The sequence below is a fragment of the Dreissena polymorpha genome, chromosome 9 (assembly GCF_020536995.1).
Source record: "Dreissena polymorpha isolate Duluth1 chromosome 9, UMN_Dpol_1.0, whole genome shotgun sequence".
NCBI classification, from domain to species: domain Eukaryota; kingdom Metazoa; phylum Mollusca; class Bivalvia; order Myida; family Dreissenidae; genus Dreissena; species Dreissena polymorpha.
In genome coordinates, this window is record NC_068363.1 from 68,662,175 (window position 1) to 68,681,477 (window position 19,303).

The following is a 19,303-nucleotide window of genomic DNA, read 5'->3' on the forward strand; positions in this document are numbered from 1 at the left end:
AAACACAATATGCCCCCGATCTTTCGATCCGGGGGCATAAAAAGTAAACCCTTTAGTAGCACCAATTTAGACCTCGGGGCATGATTTCAACGATGTAATTAGAGAACCACGTTTAAATGTCTCCTGTTAATTATTAAACCACCTGACCCTTAAAACAACATACGTCAGGCTTAAACTCTTCCTCATCATCATCATTGTCATCGTGGTCCATCATGGCCTGCTTGTGTTCCTGGAGCTTGTTTGGCAGATGACGGTACAGACATGGGAACACATCTGGATCGGTCTCTGCAGTTGCTTTGTTACCCTTATTTGCCCACCAGTCATTAGGGGCCTTGCACAAATTAACGGCATCCTCATGACACTGCTTGTACAGGTCAGCATCCAGTCTGAAATCACAAGGCAGCGATTTGTTTCATTTTTTTATTATGCATCAGTAAAAGAAACTTTCCCAATTGAGGGAAAATTACACAATACAAGTTTACAAATATTAAAATGGATTTGTGCAGATAACACGGCCGTTAATCACGGGCGCCACCTCTTTTTTGAGATGCATTAATAAATGAGCAAATGCTACTTCTGAAGTGGCGCTCAGGCTCAGATGTTTTAAAATTTTACTGATAATTTTACAGGGTGATTGGGTTTTATGGGTTCTTTTACATATTTCACATTATTTTAAACAAGAGCTGTGTTTGTGAAACACAATGCCCCCAACTGCACTTTGAAGCAGCACGGCAGCTATTTTAGAAACAAGGTTATATTTTGAATGTAAAGGTCAGTGACCTTGACCATTGACCTAGTTAACTCAAACCATGTTTGATTGTAGATCTCAATGAGATGCATGCACATGTGATGTTTAAAGAACATAGACCCAAGAGTTTCCATTTTATGAGCAAGGTTAAAGTTTTGGGACAGACACACACACACAATGACAGATAGGCAGACAGACAGGCCAAAAACAATATACCCGCTGATCATTCCATCTGGGGCATAAAAATCGACCAATGAAGTGCAATTCAGCGAAGAGAAATTCATCCAAATATGTACAAAAAAAGTACAAAAACACTCCATGGTCACAACTTATTTTATGTTTCAATTTAATTAATTGCTTAACTTACCTGATGCAATAAATGCCAAGGACCAACCATCAAAGTGACTCTATCATAACCCCTCCAAAATCATGTTTGCAGGGTTATACAAATATTTAAAACACAGACATATTTATTTTTACAACACAAAGTGTGAACACTACCTGAAGTCCCTGACAATGAAGTACTGTATTTCAATGAGTTTGTCCTCACACGGCTCAGTCATGTCATCAGCATCAATGTTCTCAATCAGGCAGTTCATAAGTCTGAATATAAAAATAGGCCTCCATCTGTGAAAAGGGGTTTAATGCATGTGCGTATAGAATCGTCCCAGAATCAGGGACAACACTTGACGCTTTTATTGTATTGTTCATTTTAAAAGTATCTTCTTAGCAAAGATCCAGTTTAGACGGAAAGTGTTGTCCCAACTTAGCCTGTGCGGACTGCACAGGCTAATCTGGGACGACACTTAAAGCACATGCATAAAACCCCTTTTTCACAGAGCATGGCTCAAATAATTGCTTGATTTTTAATCAAATAATATATAACACAGTACTCAATAGTGTGACTTGCTTATGTCCGATCCCTTTGGTACATACTCTTCATTTTCTTATATACAAGGATTGGTCATGAAAATGTTGTTTGGAACATATTTTGAAACAGCTTTGTGGTCAACCCTTGTGGAGACTTTGAACCCAACACAACACTTACACAACAGTTAATAGCAAACGATTCATAATAGGGATATTCAATCATATATAAAGAATGGTAAAGAAAATAATAATATATACTAAGAAAAAAATTGTTAAATGCACTTCAGCCAAACAATAAAACGAACAAAAACTTATCAAACAGTTCAGTTTTAATTTTACTTATAGTTATAACATGTGTAATGACTTAAATGTTTCATGTAAGAACAAGTACAAGGTAGACTGACTGTGACACAATCATTGCGTTTTTCACCATAACAGCTTGCAGGATATGATGGAGCACACCAAATATAAAACATTATAAGGGGGCATAAAAATCTTTAAGATCATTCAGTGTTTGCAAAAAATAAAAAACACAACTGGGCTTAACAAATATATATTAACCCTTTCCCACTCAGAGGCAAAGTGAAAATGGCTATGTGCAAACAGCCTTAAACCAAAACAGCCTGCGAGCAACTTGCAGTCTGTTCAGGTTTTATGCTGTTTGCTGCTCATCAGTATCTATGGGTTGGAAGCCTTTAAAACTTGAATTTAGTAATAAAGGAATGAATTGAATGTAACTTTCTAAAGGACTATAAATGCGTCAAAATACGTATTTAAGTGTTAAAGGGTTAAATTTGTTGTAATAATGTACCCGAAATGCAATACAAATGACCAATCTAGTCCTCTGAAATGACCTACTCTGTACGGATTTTCCCTTTGCATTCTCCATTGATCATCTTGCTGCATGCTGTCATCAACACACCATCAACACTAGCATCCTCCGCAACATCTGCTTCCTTCAGTAAATCTTCCAACTTAAATATACACGTTGGGGCATAAATCATAATGCGGCAGAAAAATGAAATATGTACTGCATAGTAATGTTTGTTTCCTTGTTTTGTTGGCTTTTGTGCAGTATTTCAGTCATATAACAGGGCTTGGTTCTCCAACTCACACTTTACCTGGGTTAGCTGGTTAACCAGTATACTCAGTGCACAAACTTAACCCTTTCAGTGCGGGAACCAAATTTTGAAGGCGTTTGCAAACAGTTTTGATCCAGATGAGACGCCACAGAACATGGCATCTCATCAGGATCCAAACTGTTTGCTATTCTGATAATATTCTTTGAAAAAAAATCGAAGAAAATGCTAATTTTAAAAATTAAGCAGACGACATTTTAGCAGACGACAAATTTCCCAGCATGCAAAGGGTTAAGTAACTGACAACTGCCCTACTTGAATCAGAGGGATGGGAAAATATCAGCGGAAAGGACTTCATAAACAATCCCCACACACATTTTGTTGCAAGACTGAGGACCAATTTATGGTTCACTGTTCTAGCAAGCTAGCCTGCCAACTGCATTATCATACATAAGGGCTCTGTGAAAAGGCGGTTTAATGCATGTGTGTAAAGTGTCGTCCCACATTAGCCAGTGCAGTTCACACAGGCTAATCAGGGACACCACTTTCCGCATTTATGATATTTAACCTCTAAAGTAAGTCTCTTCTAAAAAATCTAGTGTAGGCAAAAAGTGTCGTCCCTGATTAGCACGTACAGACTGCGCAGGCTAATCTGGGATGATTCTTTACGCAGGTGCATTAAACCCCCTTTTCACAGAGGGCAGCTAATACAGTTGAACACTTTGATTTCAAACTTTGTAAATTGTAAGGTACAACTGATTTCTTCTAGTATTTTCTATTGATAATTTGTTTTTCATAATTAAAAGTAAAATCAAATTTCTTTCAATTGTACTTATAAGTATTTCCAATGTAAAATGCATTTCTTTGAACATATTTAACACTCATTTCACTATCATAAATGCATTGTTGCCTTCTTAATTGAGACCTGCTTTTTTTCACGGACATACCCCACTCGCTCATTAATTGTGACAATTTTCACAAACTGCATACATTTCTGAAATGTTCCATAGACTTTGAAATAATAATGTTCGAATGTATGTATGTACATGTACACTCACTATGTGTGCCCCAGACATGACACCAGAATCTAAGAACAGTATTTTTTAAACATTTATTTATATGAAGAAATAGCATAATTCAACACAAATGTATACACTTTCAATGACAATTTTACAGACACTACAACTCTGACTATTTTTTATACATCATTAAAGAGTATACTTACTGCTGCTTTGCATTCAGGTCTGAAATCTTCTCTAGGATCCATAGCATGAGGATGATCTTTCTGATTCTTCCTATCCCTCTCCCTGGGGTTTGCCATTTGCATGAGACAGTGAATGGTGCCGCCCTGTTCATCCAAGCCTGCCTGCATACGACAAAACTTGTCAATCTCGAGGCCACAGTTGGAAACAATCTCTGGTGTTATCTGATAGTCCTCCATCAAAGATTTCCTGAGCAAGCTCATCTGTGTCATACATTCTCCTGCTGGCTTGACGCCTGAAATTGCAAGGAATTCAAAAAAATCATCACAATTTACATATTTTTTGTTCTGCTTATATGGCTCTGTCTTTCTCATCTGTACTAAATGCCAAATATGCATACCAGAATTGTTCTCAATTTAATTGTGAAATTTCACTAAGATTCCTGTCTGCAAAACTGGAAGTGTGTTGCCTAGAATTCCATCGGAATTGTTATCATTATTTTAAAACGACCATTGACCTTGACCTATCAGCTCAGGACCCAGATATTGTGTGCAACACATCGTCTCCATAGGATACACATGCTTGGTATATTATTTTAACCCTTTACCACTTAGATAAGTATTTTTACGCATTTGTAGTCGCTTAGAAAGTTAAAGACCTTTCTTACTAGATTCAAGTTTTAAAGGCTTCATTTCCAATCCTTAGGTACTGATCAGCAGCAAACAGCATAAAGCCTGAACAGACTGCGAGTTACAAGGCTGGGAGCTAAGAAGACCAACAGGCTCTGATTTCTTGAATATTCTTAAGTCAGTTTAAACCGGATCAGCCAAATTAGCCAAAGCTCACTTCCAAAAAAGTGCAATAAAGCAAATGAAACTATAAATGAAAATATATCACAAGTTATAAATGAAACTTTGTTGTAAAATAAACAAGATTTATGCTTTTTTAATATGCAACAAAAACAAATTCTTCATATAACTCCTTAAAATATGCAACGTAAGCAAATTAATCATAAAACCGACTTAATAAATATTCAGAAATTATGGCCAGAAGAACAGAGTCTGTCTAGAAGTAATGAAAACCGTCATTAATAGCCTGTTCAGAACTTAACTGTCACAGGACAGCTACCATCACCTGCCCAGACTAGAACTGGTCACAGTCTTCCAAGTGTGTACAGGGCACAAAAGAGTAAACCACCAAAAGAATCAACAATTTTGTCAGCCTGAAATACCTTGCTTCAAACCGTTCTCCAGGCAAAGGAGGATAGTGGAGCGCTGAGCATGACCCCCAGCTGTGTCCATTCCAGCGATACATTTGTTCTTGATGATATCAGCATGACATGCGTCGTAGAACGATTTCTCCACTTTGACATCTTCTGCAATTAGTTTCTGGCGCACTTGGAGTAGGTCCTTACACTGGAAATAGTTTTATTTAAAGACCTTGTTAAGCCTTAAAAAGAGTACATAATTAAGTTCATTAGTTCATTTGAGAATGATCTTACCTTACAAGTTTTGAGGCTTGAGCAACAATTTAAACCATTAAAAGAACTCTTTCACTAGTTTAACTTCTGTCTTAACTAAATCTTGGACTCTAAAATAATTTGACAGGTATGACGAGTCCAACTGAGATAAATGAAGGTGTTGGCAAACACTTTTCTCTAAAAATCATTAAAAAGTATTGTCAAAACCTTCATACACAAACATGAACATTAAGCACTATTTCAGAAACAAATCTGCAAAAACACATTAATACCTTTGAAGGCATCTCAGGATGCATTTTGTTTTTAAACAGGCATTCAAACACTTTTCCGTTCCCAGAATGCACTTGACCACAGAACATCTCCCTTGCGTCACGACACGCATAGTACAGTGAGCGATCCATGTGGTAATCGTCTGACTGCAACTCAGCAACTCGTAGGACTTGCTTTCGACACTCTGGGTTCTTCAGCATGCCAATTTGCCTTGCTAAGCAAAGTATAGTCTTCCCTTGAGAATGCATTTTCTGAAAGCAAATGTCTAGCTATAGCAACAATGTTGAAAATTGTAATTTTACGAACTTAAAACCTCAACTATGAGGATAAAATATCAAACAGGCAATCCTAATAAACACCATTTCTATGCTGTTCCCTATACAATTAAATTGATCATCAATCTGGGCTAAGGAGTTAAGGTTATCAAACTGTTATGTTTAAAGAGGTTTTATGATGATTGAAAACTGTTAACTGGACATTAAGAGTTGACACTGACTAAAACTTAACAAGGCCAGAGTTATATGAGCCAACTCATGCGAAAATGGGCCTTGGAACATATGCGCACATGGTTGCCCCAGATATGGCTCAGGTCCGTACACTCTGATGAGGATACATAACGTCAGCTTATGATACTATGAAACTTGTTGTGATTTTTATAGCAGACATGGTAGCTCCTGGCCAGCCTAAGAGAACTTGCATTAAGGTTGGAGCTAAGCTGGCCACATTTGACATGATACTCATTTAGGCATGGACTGGGTCATATTAATACTCATTTAGGCATGGAATGGGTCATATTAATACCCATTAAGCCATGGAATGGGTCATATTAATACCATTTAGGCATGGAATGGGTCATATGAATACTCATTAAGCATGGACTGGGTCATATTAATACTCATTTAGGCATGGACTGGGTCATATTAATACCCATTTAGGCATGGACTGGGTCATATTAATACTCATTTAGGCATGGACTGGGTCATATTAATACTCATTTAGGCATGGACTGGGTCATAGTAATACTCATTTAGGCATGGACTGGGTCATATTAATACCCATTTAGGCATGGACTGAGTCATATTAATACCCATTTAGGGATGGATTGGGTCATATTAATACCCATTTAGGCATGGACTGGGTCATATTAATACTCATTTAGGCATGGACTGGGTCATATTAATACTCATTTAGGCATGGACTGGGTCATATTAATACCCATTTAGGCATGGACTGGGTTATATCAATACCCATTTAGACATGGAATGGTTCATATAAAGGATCAACAGATTTGCAGATTCTAAAGTGATTTTGTAAAATATCAAACTTCAAAAGGATACCATGGTCGGAAACATGAGATATTAAAGCAGCCGCATCAAACATTTGAACAAAGAAAAGTTGAGATTGGATGAAAAAATAGTGACTTTTGTTTAATTCCATGAATAGGTTTGTGCGATTAACTACTACGGGAATCAGCAAATCATATATCCTTTTTTAATATAAAAGACTTACATCAGGGTCATTGTCCAATCTTCCACACTTGAAGCTGTTGATATCATCTTTACAGTTTTCCATAAAATGCCAGACCAGCTGGTAATCTCCAAAGACAATGTTTGCCATCTTGGTAAGGAAGCGATGGCAGCCGGGATCTGTGACATTGTCCATGACCTCAATCAGGCAGGGGATACGCTGCCCAACACCTGCGGGCAGGGCATGGCACTCAGGGTTCTAAAACACATCCATTTCTCACTGAAGTATTTGTGTGACAAGATGTTGAAGTGAAGGGACAGTGCTATTTCTAACCTGACATGGACTTTCACTACTTTTACAATCATGAAAAACCACCCCGAAGAACTCAAAGTTAGTTGAAACAAAGGAAATGTTACACTTAGAAGCAGGGAAACTGTGCATGCTGGTTGAAAAATTTACTCATGCCTGGCTTGCCTGCTCGCAAACATTTTGACAAGTCAGCTGGTACAGAAACAATTGGAAAAAATAGGGAGAAAAATCATGAAATCGGGAAAATTTGCATTGTGAAATCTTCAAATTGGGAATTATGAGTCTTATAAATTCTTGGTATAAATTGTACAAACCACTTCAAACATGCAATAATATGCATTTTGGCTTGAAATGTTCAGTTTCAGAGCTCATTTTATATGACCACTTGCAGATAAATTATTTTTTGAACGAAATTGAAAAAATGTTTCTTTCTTTTGGGACAAATTTAAAACAGCAATTGGGAATTTTTGAGTTTTTTTCTCAATAGGGAAAGTACCTTTTTTTTTAATTTACAGTTACTTTATAAAGGAGAAAAAAATCGCTGCAAGTACTAGCCAATGATAATCAGTTTAAAAAATTTAGCTTCTGATTAAATCTATTTGGCTACAGTTTTTCTTTACATAAGAGTGCCAAACGCCCATGGTTGGTCACCTGAGACTTTGGGGGACTGATCTGTTCTGAGCAGCTTATGTGGTGTTTCCGAAACCACTTTCAAATTTTGAAGAGAAATTTGTACTGGGGAGGCCCAGTTTTGACCACAGCAAAACAAATTTGGTAGAGGACCACCAACACATGACAAATATCAAACTTGTGGACCTTGAGGTTTAAGAAGAGATAAGAGAAAGAAGTTACTACCCTCAATTTCAACCACAAGAACATGATTTGAAAAAATTTGTTAGAAGACCAACATAAGATGTACATCCCAAATACCAAACCTCTGTGCCATGTGATTTCAAAGGAGAAGACCTTTATAGTTTTTATTATACATGTACAAATAATATGGCTTCAAGTAACCCCAAGAGCGAGCCAGTTTGACCCAAAGGGCATGATTTGCAGAAACTTTGTAAAGAACCACCTTAAAATTCTACATGCCAAATACCAAACTTCTGTGCCAATGGTTTCAGAAGAAAAGGTTTTTTATGTTTTGTCAATATACACAAAAGGGAAATAAGTTAAAACCAGAGTGGGTCCATGTTTAATTTAATAGAATGATCTGAACAAACATTGTATAATGCCAAATACATGTATTACACCTCAGAGCTTCATCTGTTTATAGAAGATTGTTTTAGTCATTTTTCTATAAAAGTCTTTATACAGCATGTGACGACTGGGATGTCACCATTTTTGACCCCATGGCACGACATTAACAAACTTAGTCAGAAGACATTTTTTATTTCAGAGAACGCACTAAATTGGTAGAATTCAATACAGCCAACATATTAACACAAACCCTTGCAGTTTCAGAGAAGATTTTTGAAGTTTGTATGTTTAGTTTAGCTCTGGTGACCTACATATGTCATGGAACAATTTGAACAACTTTGAAATTCAATAGGGTATACCAAAGATCATTGCTGTAAAAACTCATTAACATTCATGAAATAAAAATTAGTCTTAACAAATCTCAAAGCCGCTTACCTCTTCAAAGACCTTCTTACACACTTCATTTGCCCCAGACTCAAAGCGGTCATCCTTGGTCAGGTTTTGCTTGTACTCCCATACTAACTGTAAAGCATGCAAGACTAGATTGACATGTAGTCGAAGCTCAAAACCAATCAACAACATTAGGTACAATGATAACATATTCAATTGTATCTTAATATCTCACTGCATTCAAAAACTTGTAACATGCCTGTAGCCAACATGTCTACTACATTGTATATAATGCTTTAGTTATTCACCATGCAGTACCATTCACATGTTAGATCTTTGACCTCAACCTTTGCCCAAGGGTTTACACACCTTCGCCACAGTGAGTGTAATTGAGATTGACCTTTATCAGACCGGCCAAAAAACAATTCAAAGCTAGGTCTGCATGTAAGATACAGACACACAAAGTTTCAGTGCAATACCTCCATCTAAATTAGTCGAGTGCAAGCTGTCTATTTTAGAAGTAAGGCCCTTGACATTAATGGCCACAAATACAATCCCATGCTAGGTTTCCATGCAAGCGATTTATCCAAAGTGTCATCATATTTGGTCAATGAAAACTACAGTGATTTACCAGAAACGTAAAGCCACTTGCCCGAACATAAAATATCACATTAACTGTAAACCTCATATTTTTTAATAAAGATCAAAATGATACACAACAAAACCTTTTTTATTTTTGCACATTTTACAAAATGATTACAACAATTAAAGTCTAATTAAATTCTAAATGTAGATTTGTGCCAATGTTTGATTATTAATGGATGATTTTTCTGTGCATTTTTCATTGGATTTTGCAGACTTACAGTTACTTGTAAAGCCGAGCTAAATAAAATAGACATTTCTAGTCTGCTAACAGTACTGTAAACAACATGTGAACCGTAACAAAAATGTTAATTGACGTACATGTAAAGCAAAAGAATGTTGAAAATGTATGTCGCAAAATATGAAATAAATATATATATATATACCAAAGCTATTTTTTGTTGTTTTTATATAGTTATATTATTTTAGAAGTTTTCTTCGTGACTGAAAACACCAATGATGTTATTTCAATTTGTAACTGAATAGTAATGAAAAAAATAAACACAAAAGCATTTGAAAGCCGATGTTTGGAATCCCAAGCCATTTACGTTTTTTCTTAAATAAGTTTGGAAATGCATGTGCACCATGCATAGTTAGTTCTGACTTCCGCAAACAACAATCGCCGAGGTAAATTCGTGCATTAGGCGAATCGTTCATGATTATTTGTACTATTTAACCACTGAAACACACGTTTTTCTTCGTTTTTTTTTTGCACTTGCCTGGGCAGACAACTAGATTATAAAATAACTTGCCCGGACCCTACTTTTACTTGCCAGGGGCAATCGGACAACCGTTAATGTTGAGCCCTGCACCTGTTTGATTCCTCACAAATTACACCAAAACCCAATCTTATAAACAGAATTTTAAACTTTGCTGAAAACCTGGTTAAAAACACATCAATTGTCCATGGTGATGAAGTCTTAATATAAAACACAAAACTAAAGTCAGTTAATATTTATAATACTTACATGCTGGCATTTTTCTGATACTCTTGTCTGAAACAGAAAAAGATAATTATACATGCTATCGCTTGTGATGCCCACTCAGTAAATCAAAATAGGGTTGATTAATTTGTACTGAGCAAACTGTATACAGGTACATGTAGTATATATTTAATTTACACCAGATGCTTTTCAACATCACCATAATCACATGCATGTCCTACAATAGTGAAATAATTTTTTGTTTAAGAAACTGTTACAATGCATTACTATTTAAAATCTTGATGGTGGGCAGGGGTTTTAACCCTCTTCCTTCATAGTTTTTAATAAGCAAAATTGACACAATATTTGTAGGAGTGTGGCAATGTTTTGGTTTGTTTTTGAATCAGATTCTAAATCATCGAATTTAAGTCCAAAGCTGACTCTAAGCATTATTCCTGACCTAGATGTGTCCTTGCCACTGATGTCCCGATGACACATGTTAGCCCAAATCAAATTATTGAACGCTGAAAGCCTGTGGCTCTTCAAAAACAAGAAACCGTCGGAGATGGGTGATGCTCCCCAAAGGTTTTTTGTCACAATATTGCACTATATATTCAGATAAAAGGAAACGTCTAGAAGTTGGGGGGACAAGAATTGCACTATATGTACAGTTAATGGAAAATTTCAAAGGGCCATAACTCTGTGAAAAATCATCCGACCAGAACCGGCTGATAATATGCACATCTCCTCTTGTAGTGAAGCTTCCCATAAAGTTTAATTGAATTCCGGTCATTTATTGCTGGGAAATAGCCCGGAAAAAAATTGTGCACGTTGTTTTTTAGGAAAAGGGGAAAATTAACAATTCACTCTTTTTTATGTAATTTTATTTATTATATGAATACACATGTTTGTATGAATATAATATTCACAGCAGAATGTCTCAGTCCATTTCTGAAATATATATCAATGATTTTTTCAACATTAGTTTCAGACAGTTCAGCCTTCATGCACAGTCTCAGTTTTCTTAGCCATTTTGACTCGAATTGAGTTTTTTTAAATCGATTTAATGGCAAATTTGAGCATTTTTTATCAATAAAATGGACCAAATTGGAATGTTTTTATCGACATATATTGACACAATATAGATACATAAATCCTTTTCCTGGCCATTTTGGGAGAAAAATGCAATTCATTTGAAAAGTCCACTGATTTGGAAAAAACTAATCTAATTTAATATAACACTTTATAATAATTTAAAATCATATAATTTATAGTTATATACTTTGTTAGTTATTTATGAAATAAATTTGAGATATATTTGTCATGATTATGAAACAGTTCTTTCTAAAAAAAAAAAAAAAAAAATTTTTTTTTTTTTTTTTTTTCTTCTGGAGGGGATTTTTTTTACAAAATGGGGGGAAAATATATACTCTTTTTTGATGGGAATGGGGCCGAATATCGGCCCCGAAATTGCCATAAAAAAACACTGGATGCTCAAACATACACACAAAGGATTAGCAGATGGAATTTCTTTTTTGTTTATCTTTACGACAATGATTGTGCAACTTACCAACAAACATGGAACCTAGCATGTCAAGTTCCTTAATTGTTCTACTCAAGGATTTTATTGATACTAGTAATGTTTTTTTTTAAACTGTGCTAAAAGTTTAAGCAGTTCTGGTCAGTGTTTTGTTATTTCAAAGTGTTGTATTGCATATTTTCAGTATGCAATGATACTCAATTAATCAAATTGACAAATACTCATAGTTTCATACTATATAATGTCATGTCAAGTTGTCAGTATTACTTTAGTTCATTGAAATTCATATTCGCGTATAAATATTCGTATTCGCCACCCTGTATTCGTGATACGTATCGTATTCGTCTCCTAGTGTATTCGTTACAGCCCTATAATTTACTAAGGTTCAACCCATAAAGCTGCTTAGGAAATTAACTAAATGTTGCATTTTATTGAGAAAAAAAAGGAAATCTTTTATTGGGACTTTTCGCCATTTACATGTATTTGGAAAATAATACATTTTGAGATTGTGAATGGGAAAGATTGAGGCCCAAAATTTGAAAAAAACACTGAGAATACAAAACATCCATGACTTAGTAATGCTACATGTATCATATACCCTTTTACAAGGTTTTACTAGTATAGCCATATAAGGAAAAATGCCCCGCCCCCCTGGCATCCATGTTTTTCAACCAACCGGCATCATTTTCGAACTCTTCCAAGATATTATTGGGATGAATCTTCTGACCAAGTTTCATGAAGATCTGACAATAAATGTGGCCTCTAGAGAGTTAGCAAGATTTTACTATAGCCATTTATAGCCATATAAGGAAAAATGCCCCGCCCCTTGGCATCCATGTTTTTCAAGCAAACATTACCATTTTCTAACTCATCCAAGATATCATTGAGACAAATCTTTTGACCAAATTTCATGAATATCGGAAAATAAATTTGGCCTCTAAAGTGTTAACAAGGTTTTACTATAGCCATATAAGGAAAAATGCCCCGCCCCCTAGCAGCCATGTTTTTCAACCAACAGGCATCACTTTGGAACTCGTCCAAGATATCATTGGGATGAATCTTCTGACCAAGTTTCATGAAGATCGGACAATAAATGTGGCCTCTAGAGAGTTAACAAGATTTTACTATAGCCATATATAGCCATATACATGTAAGAAAAAATGCCCCGCCCCTTGGCAGCCATGTTTTTCTAGCAAACGCTACCATTTTCGAACTCATCCAAGATAGCATTGAGACCAATCTCCTGACCAAATTTCATGAAGATTGGACAATAAATGTGGTGTCTAGAGAGTTAACAAGATTTTACTATAGCCATATATAGCCATATAAGGAAAAATGCTCCGCCCCTTGGCAGCCATGTTTTTCAAGCAAACGTTACCATTTTCAAACTCATCCAAGATATCATTGAGGCCAATCTTCTGACCAAATTTCATGAAGATTGGACAATAAATGTGGCCTCTAGAGAGTGAACAAGGCATATGTTGACGTCGCACAACGCACAACGCACGACCGACAAAAGGCAATCACAAAAGCTCACCACAAAAATTATTTGATAAACAAGAGCTGTAATCGTTAATTTATTAAGCTTCAATAATAATTAGTTTTATTTTCATATGTTTCGTGAACAAATTATTTCAATTTATTCCATAAAAAAATATAATAATAATGGCAAAGGAAATTAAATGGCGGGTATCTAAACAAAAGCATAATCGCCAAGACCGTAGCATCAGTTCGATGAGTTAAGATTCACATTACTTTCTTCAGTATTCATTCCTTACTTACTTTAATTTTTAAACCATTTTTTTTCTATAGTATACATAATTCTATTCTCCTTAGAAAGATGTAATTGTTAAAACTGAACTCCAAATATAAATGCTACAAATCGGTATAAAGTGCGAACAAGCCCTGACCTAGATTCTAAAACTCCAAACGTTCGGAGCGTTAGGATCGAGTGCTACATGTACTTTCTCCTGCCTTCATTCCTTACTTACTGTCATTTTTAAACAAATTTTTTTTCTATCGTATAAAGAATTCTATTCTCCTAAGCAAGATGTAGTTTTTAAAAGTGAACTCCAAATATAAACGCTACAAATCGGTATTAAGTACGAACATGTCCAGGGACCAAAACTAAGCTCGCATACTCGCAAAATGCCAGCGAAGTTTATGGATAGCGAGTTGAAAAATATAAAGCTTGCAATTTTCTGCGAGTAGAAATTTCAGATTTCTCAAACCTGTTTTTTCATAAATCCTTTAAGTATTGAGAGATAATTACTTTCTATAATCACGACTCCCATTTTTAAGATCAAAATCTTGTTGTTGTTGTTGTAAGATTTAATGGAAGCTAAACTGGTATGAGCTATGGTTCGCTAGGCGCTTGCGGCTAATAAGCGTCTCGGTGATTGCCACTTTTTAAAATCTTTCCCAATCATGTACACATTTCTGAAGAGGCCGGCGTCTGAGGATACTGAGACAGCAAAGAAACTTACAATTCCAAAAACTACGGAGAAAGCCATGCCAATCAGGTTGTTTTTTTGCTTCATTGGGAAGAGGCCCTAGCCTATGGATTTTGGGATGAAATTGCTCATTTTAGGAAGAATTTTCACTAAAATTACTGCTTTGGGAAATGAAAAAGCTGGTGTAAGTTAGGATTTTTGGAAAAACTGCATGATTTTAAAGACATTTTCAATTGGAAAGGGGCCTTTAATAGGCCCCTGTTATATAAGGCTGAAAACCCCTGCCGATAGCAGCTCTCAAAAGTTAAAAAATGGATGACTGAATTTAACATCAATCTAGATTATGTTGTTGACAGCGACAATGATTATTTCAATTTTTAAGTACCCAACATATAATGCACAATTTTAAGAAATATGGTACAAGAAATTTATTGTTTTAAATAAAAAATAAATCTCCAATTGCGAGTAAGTTTTACATTTTGCAAGTGAAAAAAAAATCAACTTGCAAACAAATGCAAGTGCCTTAATAGGTTAAATTCGGCCCCTGATGTCAACCGTAGATCTAAATTCTAAAACGGTATGATATTTGCAAAAGTTAAAGTTATAACTTGCTGGGCAGCCCAAATCAGATGACAAACATAATATACAGTACACTCCACACGTTTTCCCCAGAAAACGTGCTCACTCCGTGTTTTTATTCCTGCTAGCAAGTGTTTACTCGGAGTTTGAAAGCGAGGTCAAACGCAGCGTTCCGCCAATTCGCTAATAGTAATACCCGCGGTGTGTATTACTTTAGCCTAGTCGGTAAATGCAGACAATTTCCGTTCTTATCAGCGACTGCCGCGCAACACCACGTTAGCAGTGTGCTACTGGGCATGCCAAAAAATAAAAATATTGTCATTAAAAATTGTTTAAATACTGTGGCTTATAAAAATAAAGATAATTGTATAAACAATTCATATATGTTTTTATTCACAGGTATGTCGACAATATGAATGAATATACGACACGTAAAGCGTTTTGACCAATTAATATTTAATTCATAACACATATAACACCAGAATAAATGTTCCGTTTAATTTCCAAATGAGAATAATTGTTTGTAATCCGAAACACGCTTCCGATTTTTAATGTTAACACGACGTTTACAAATGCTTCCAATATACAGTCATCATGTATATTTCCCGACAAAAGCGCGCTAAAAATATGCTACAATGTACAAGTTCAAGGTTTATGCGTGAAAAGTGTGGAAAGTGTGCGTGTATTGATTTTTTGATACAAACTTTGTAGTGCAGAGAACACTGAATTCTGTTGATTTCGGTTAAAAGTTTCTTTGGTATTTTTTAACACAATTATATCGCGAATAATTTTATATTTCCACCAAATTAATTTAAATTCAAATATCTTTATCGTTTCGGTATTTTAGTATAGAAATTATTGAAACAGTTATTGTACTGTATACTGATTAAAGAGAACACCTGGACGGAACTGGATAAAGTGTTTGGCGTTATGTGTTGTTTTGACAAAAGGGATTAACATGTGTGAATGTCACTCTGCCGATTTGGTCCATAATTACTGGTAAACATTGTTTTGAATGTCGACGCAACTAGAACACAACTGTGAATATTTAATGCAACTCTCAACACAATAGTTACCACCTTCTTTTAGCAATCAATGGAATAACCGACCTACGAAGAGAAAATAAATGCTTTAGTGAGCAGTTAATTGACTTTGTTCCGACAATTAAAACCATTCCTTATGCATTCGTTGAACATGTTTACTTGAGTAAGTTATGCATTCAGACAGGAAGCGGCTTTCCTTTGATAACGTCAAACTGTCAATTCACACAGATTTCCGAGACTTTTAATAGGGTCCTCGGTCATTTGTTTACATGTTCAGTATAGAAAAAACACCTGCTAACATGAAAACTTTGGATTAAATTATCAAAATAAAAACAATGTTGCAAACTGTGATTATATTAATTGGTAAGTATCAGTTTAAAGACGATGTTTTGTTTGTCGTAAATCAACGAGTTTTCTATACAACTACTTCTACAACCACGTGGAGTATCTATCTTGGTTGTTGTTTTATTGTTTTTTAATGGTATATTATATATATATATAAATAAATATATACAGTGCTCCAGCTAGGATTTGAAGAGGGCAGGGGGGCTTTTTTGTCAAAAGGGCACTTTCAACGCGCAGTATTTTGTCAAAAGGGCACTTTCGACGCACCGGATTTTGTGAAAAGGGCACGTACGAGCGTGCAGGTGTTTCTGGAATGCTTCCTTTTGCATGTTAATTTATATGTAAAAATTATTGTATTATTCCCATTATTATAAACCATTCAAATATAATGTCTACAATGAGGATTAAAACAATTACAATATAATAAGAGATTTATGAATAATCATATGTAAAAAAAAAAAAAAAAATTTTTTTTTTTGGGGGGGGGGGGGCAGGGGGGCAGGGCGGAGGTTCGGGAGGGCAGGGCGCGGCGCCCTTCGATTTAGGCCTAGCTGGAGCACTGTATATATATATATGTACTTGTAATAAATGTAATTCTATTTGAAAATCAGGAAGTCAAACAAAGTTAAATTGATCGTTATCTCGTAAAACACAGAGTTTTCCCGCGTTGCCAACGCCGAGGGCCGCCTTTATCAATTTTGCCGATCGTTCAACGCAGTACCCAAATCAAGCAAACACTGTGTATCGCGAAATTTTCTTAATCTTCCTCGGCGTTACTGCACGCAGCGTATGGAGGAAAATTAGGGAAAACGCGTGGAGTGTACTGTGTACTGTATATTATCTGAAAATTACGTAACGTAGGCTTTCTAATGATATATAATTTGTAAAAATTGGCTGAGAAATGAAAGCATAATTTAAAAAAAGACGTGAGTGGGTACATCAAAATGTCTAACCTCGGCACTTCGATGTACGCTAATCGATAGCTACTGGTCACGTGACTCAGTAATGACACTGTTCAACGCGAGGGGGTAAAACATAAAATGTGTATTTCTTGTGTTTAACTCGCTATAAATCCATTAATATAACAACGGAAATATACTAAAAGTTATATTTTTTGACAGAGGAATTAATAAGCAACACGATGAAGTATAAACCAATAAAATCGGATGATTAGTTTTTGCATACACAGTGATATTTTTACAAATTTTCTCATCCGAGTCCTGGGACCCGGTAACTTGCAAATCTATGAGTCCCCGAATTGAAAGAATGAGTCCAAATATTAAACGATATTATTTTTTGAAAAATTTCAATGCATTTTTGGGACTCACATAATTTGAAACTTTGCATCCCCAGAGGTTTTTGTGAGTCTAGGACGCAGGACTCGCAGGTAAAAAAATCACTGATACAATTGAATTTACTACAGTAAAGGTCGAATACCCGATTCAGCTCCTGTTAATATACCCTCCGTGAATTACACATTGACTTTGATTTTGTGACATACTTGATTTTAATATGCCTGTAAAGGATGCTTTTAGATATTCCAGATTTATGTTGATGGCTATGTTAGATTCACATGGCTATGTAAAATGCAACAAAAATACAAACCTGAACAGCTACATCCTGTTGTAAACAGTCCAGAATTGCAAAATTGTTCATCCTCATTACTGTGGCATTACATAGCATGACAACATCTTCCATGCAATCAGGATGTGATGACAACAAGACATTGTTCCGTGCATCTGTTTTAATTCCAACGTCTGGTGGTGCCTGTCTCCTTCCAAGATTAGGTTGTGAATTTAACGGTTGATTGCTAGGAACCATATTTTGTAGTAAATTAAACTTTGGGTTGATCCTTTCACCTTGATGAGCAGCATCTGGAGCATCTTTCTGTGCACGCAAGATAGCTGGTTCTTCACCACTAACACTCAACACCGTACAAAATATTAGCAGAACGTAACAAAACATGTTCAAGCCAATGGCAGGTCCCTTAGCATGGACACGTCGAGCATATTCAGCCATTTTGTAACTCAATGAAAACAAATGTATAACTACTCGCAAATGATGACTTTTCTTAATAAGAAACAATATGTACACGTTTAATCGGCTTCCAATATGGAAATGACAGATTAATGTTGCTTTAAACCCAGGAAATATGAAAGTTTTCGCTACAAATTGTTTTCGAGTGTTTTGCGAACTATTTTCTGTTTTGTAAGCGGTGTTTCGTAAAGTTACGAAGTTGTAAATCTTGCATTTTTACTCGTTCACGTAAAATTAACGAAATTAAATGTTTTGGTACTTCCTCTTTTTGAATCGTAGCTATGACAAATTGACATTTAAGTTATTTACTTCCATGCCATGAATATTAAATGACGGGTCTTGTTTACGTTGTATAAACGCGTGGGTGTCGGCCCTATCGGCACCAAACTTTTTCTCCCCGTTTTTTTTCGTTTTTTTTAAGCTCATTCGGCCCTAATACCAGGCTTTTTTGGCCCCGTTTTTAATTTGAATAAATTATTGTAAATGTATTGATAGATACTCGTTATACCTATTGGATATTGTTTATTACTGTATAATATTATATTTAGTTAAGTTAATTCCATTTGAAAAATGATTCGTTTGTATTTTGCTTCAGGTATGTGGCTGTCATAATGCGGCGTTATAATATTAGAGTCGGCTTTGAAATAAAACAAACAATAAAGTTATTTCTATTAAAAATATTTGGATAACTTTAAATTGATAATAATTATAATGAAAACACGCATG

At 35.4% G+C, this 19,303-nt stretch overlaps 1 protein-coding gene across 1 annotated transcript in view; it reads right to left on the minus strand.

Annotated features, from left to right (window-relative positions):
• LOC127844334 (Golgi apparatus protein 1-like) overlaps positions 1-18,780 on the minus strand; it is a 47,689-nt gene extending 28,909 nt beyond the window's left edge. The window contains exons 1-10 of the mRNA XM_052374442.1: positions 18,146-18,780; positions 10,626-10,652; positions 9,061-9,147; positions 7,159-7,374; positions 5,652-5,900; positions 5,131-5,314; positions 3,923-4,194; positions 2,477-2,592; positions 1,250-1,351; positions 164-386 (exon numbers count right to left, since the gene is read on the minus strand). Of these exons, the coding sequence (XP_052230402.1) occupies positions 164-386; positions 1,250-1,351; positions 2,477-2,592; positions 3,923-4,194; positions 5,131-5,314; positions 5,652-5,900; positions 7,159-7,374; positions 9,061-9,147; positions 10,626-10,652; positions 18,146-18,559 (1,890 nt within the window). The 5' untranslated portion in view covers positions 18,560-18,780. The remainder of the gene's footprint in view (positions 1-163; positions 387-1,249; positions 1,352-2,476; positions 2,593-3,922; positions 4,195-5,130; positions 5,315-5,651; positions 5,901-7,158; positions 7,375-9,060; positions 9,148-10,625; positions 10,653-18,145) is intronic.
• Positions 18,781-19,303: the final 523 nt, after the last annotated feature.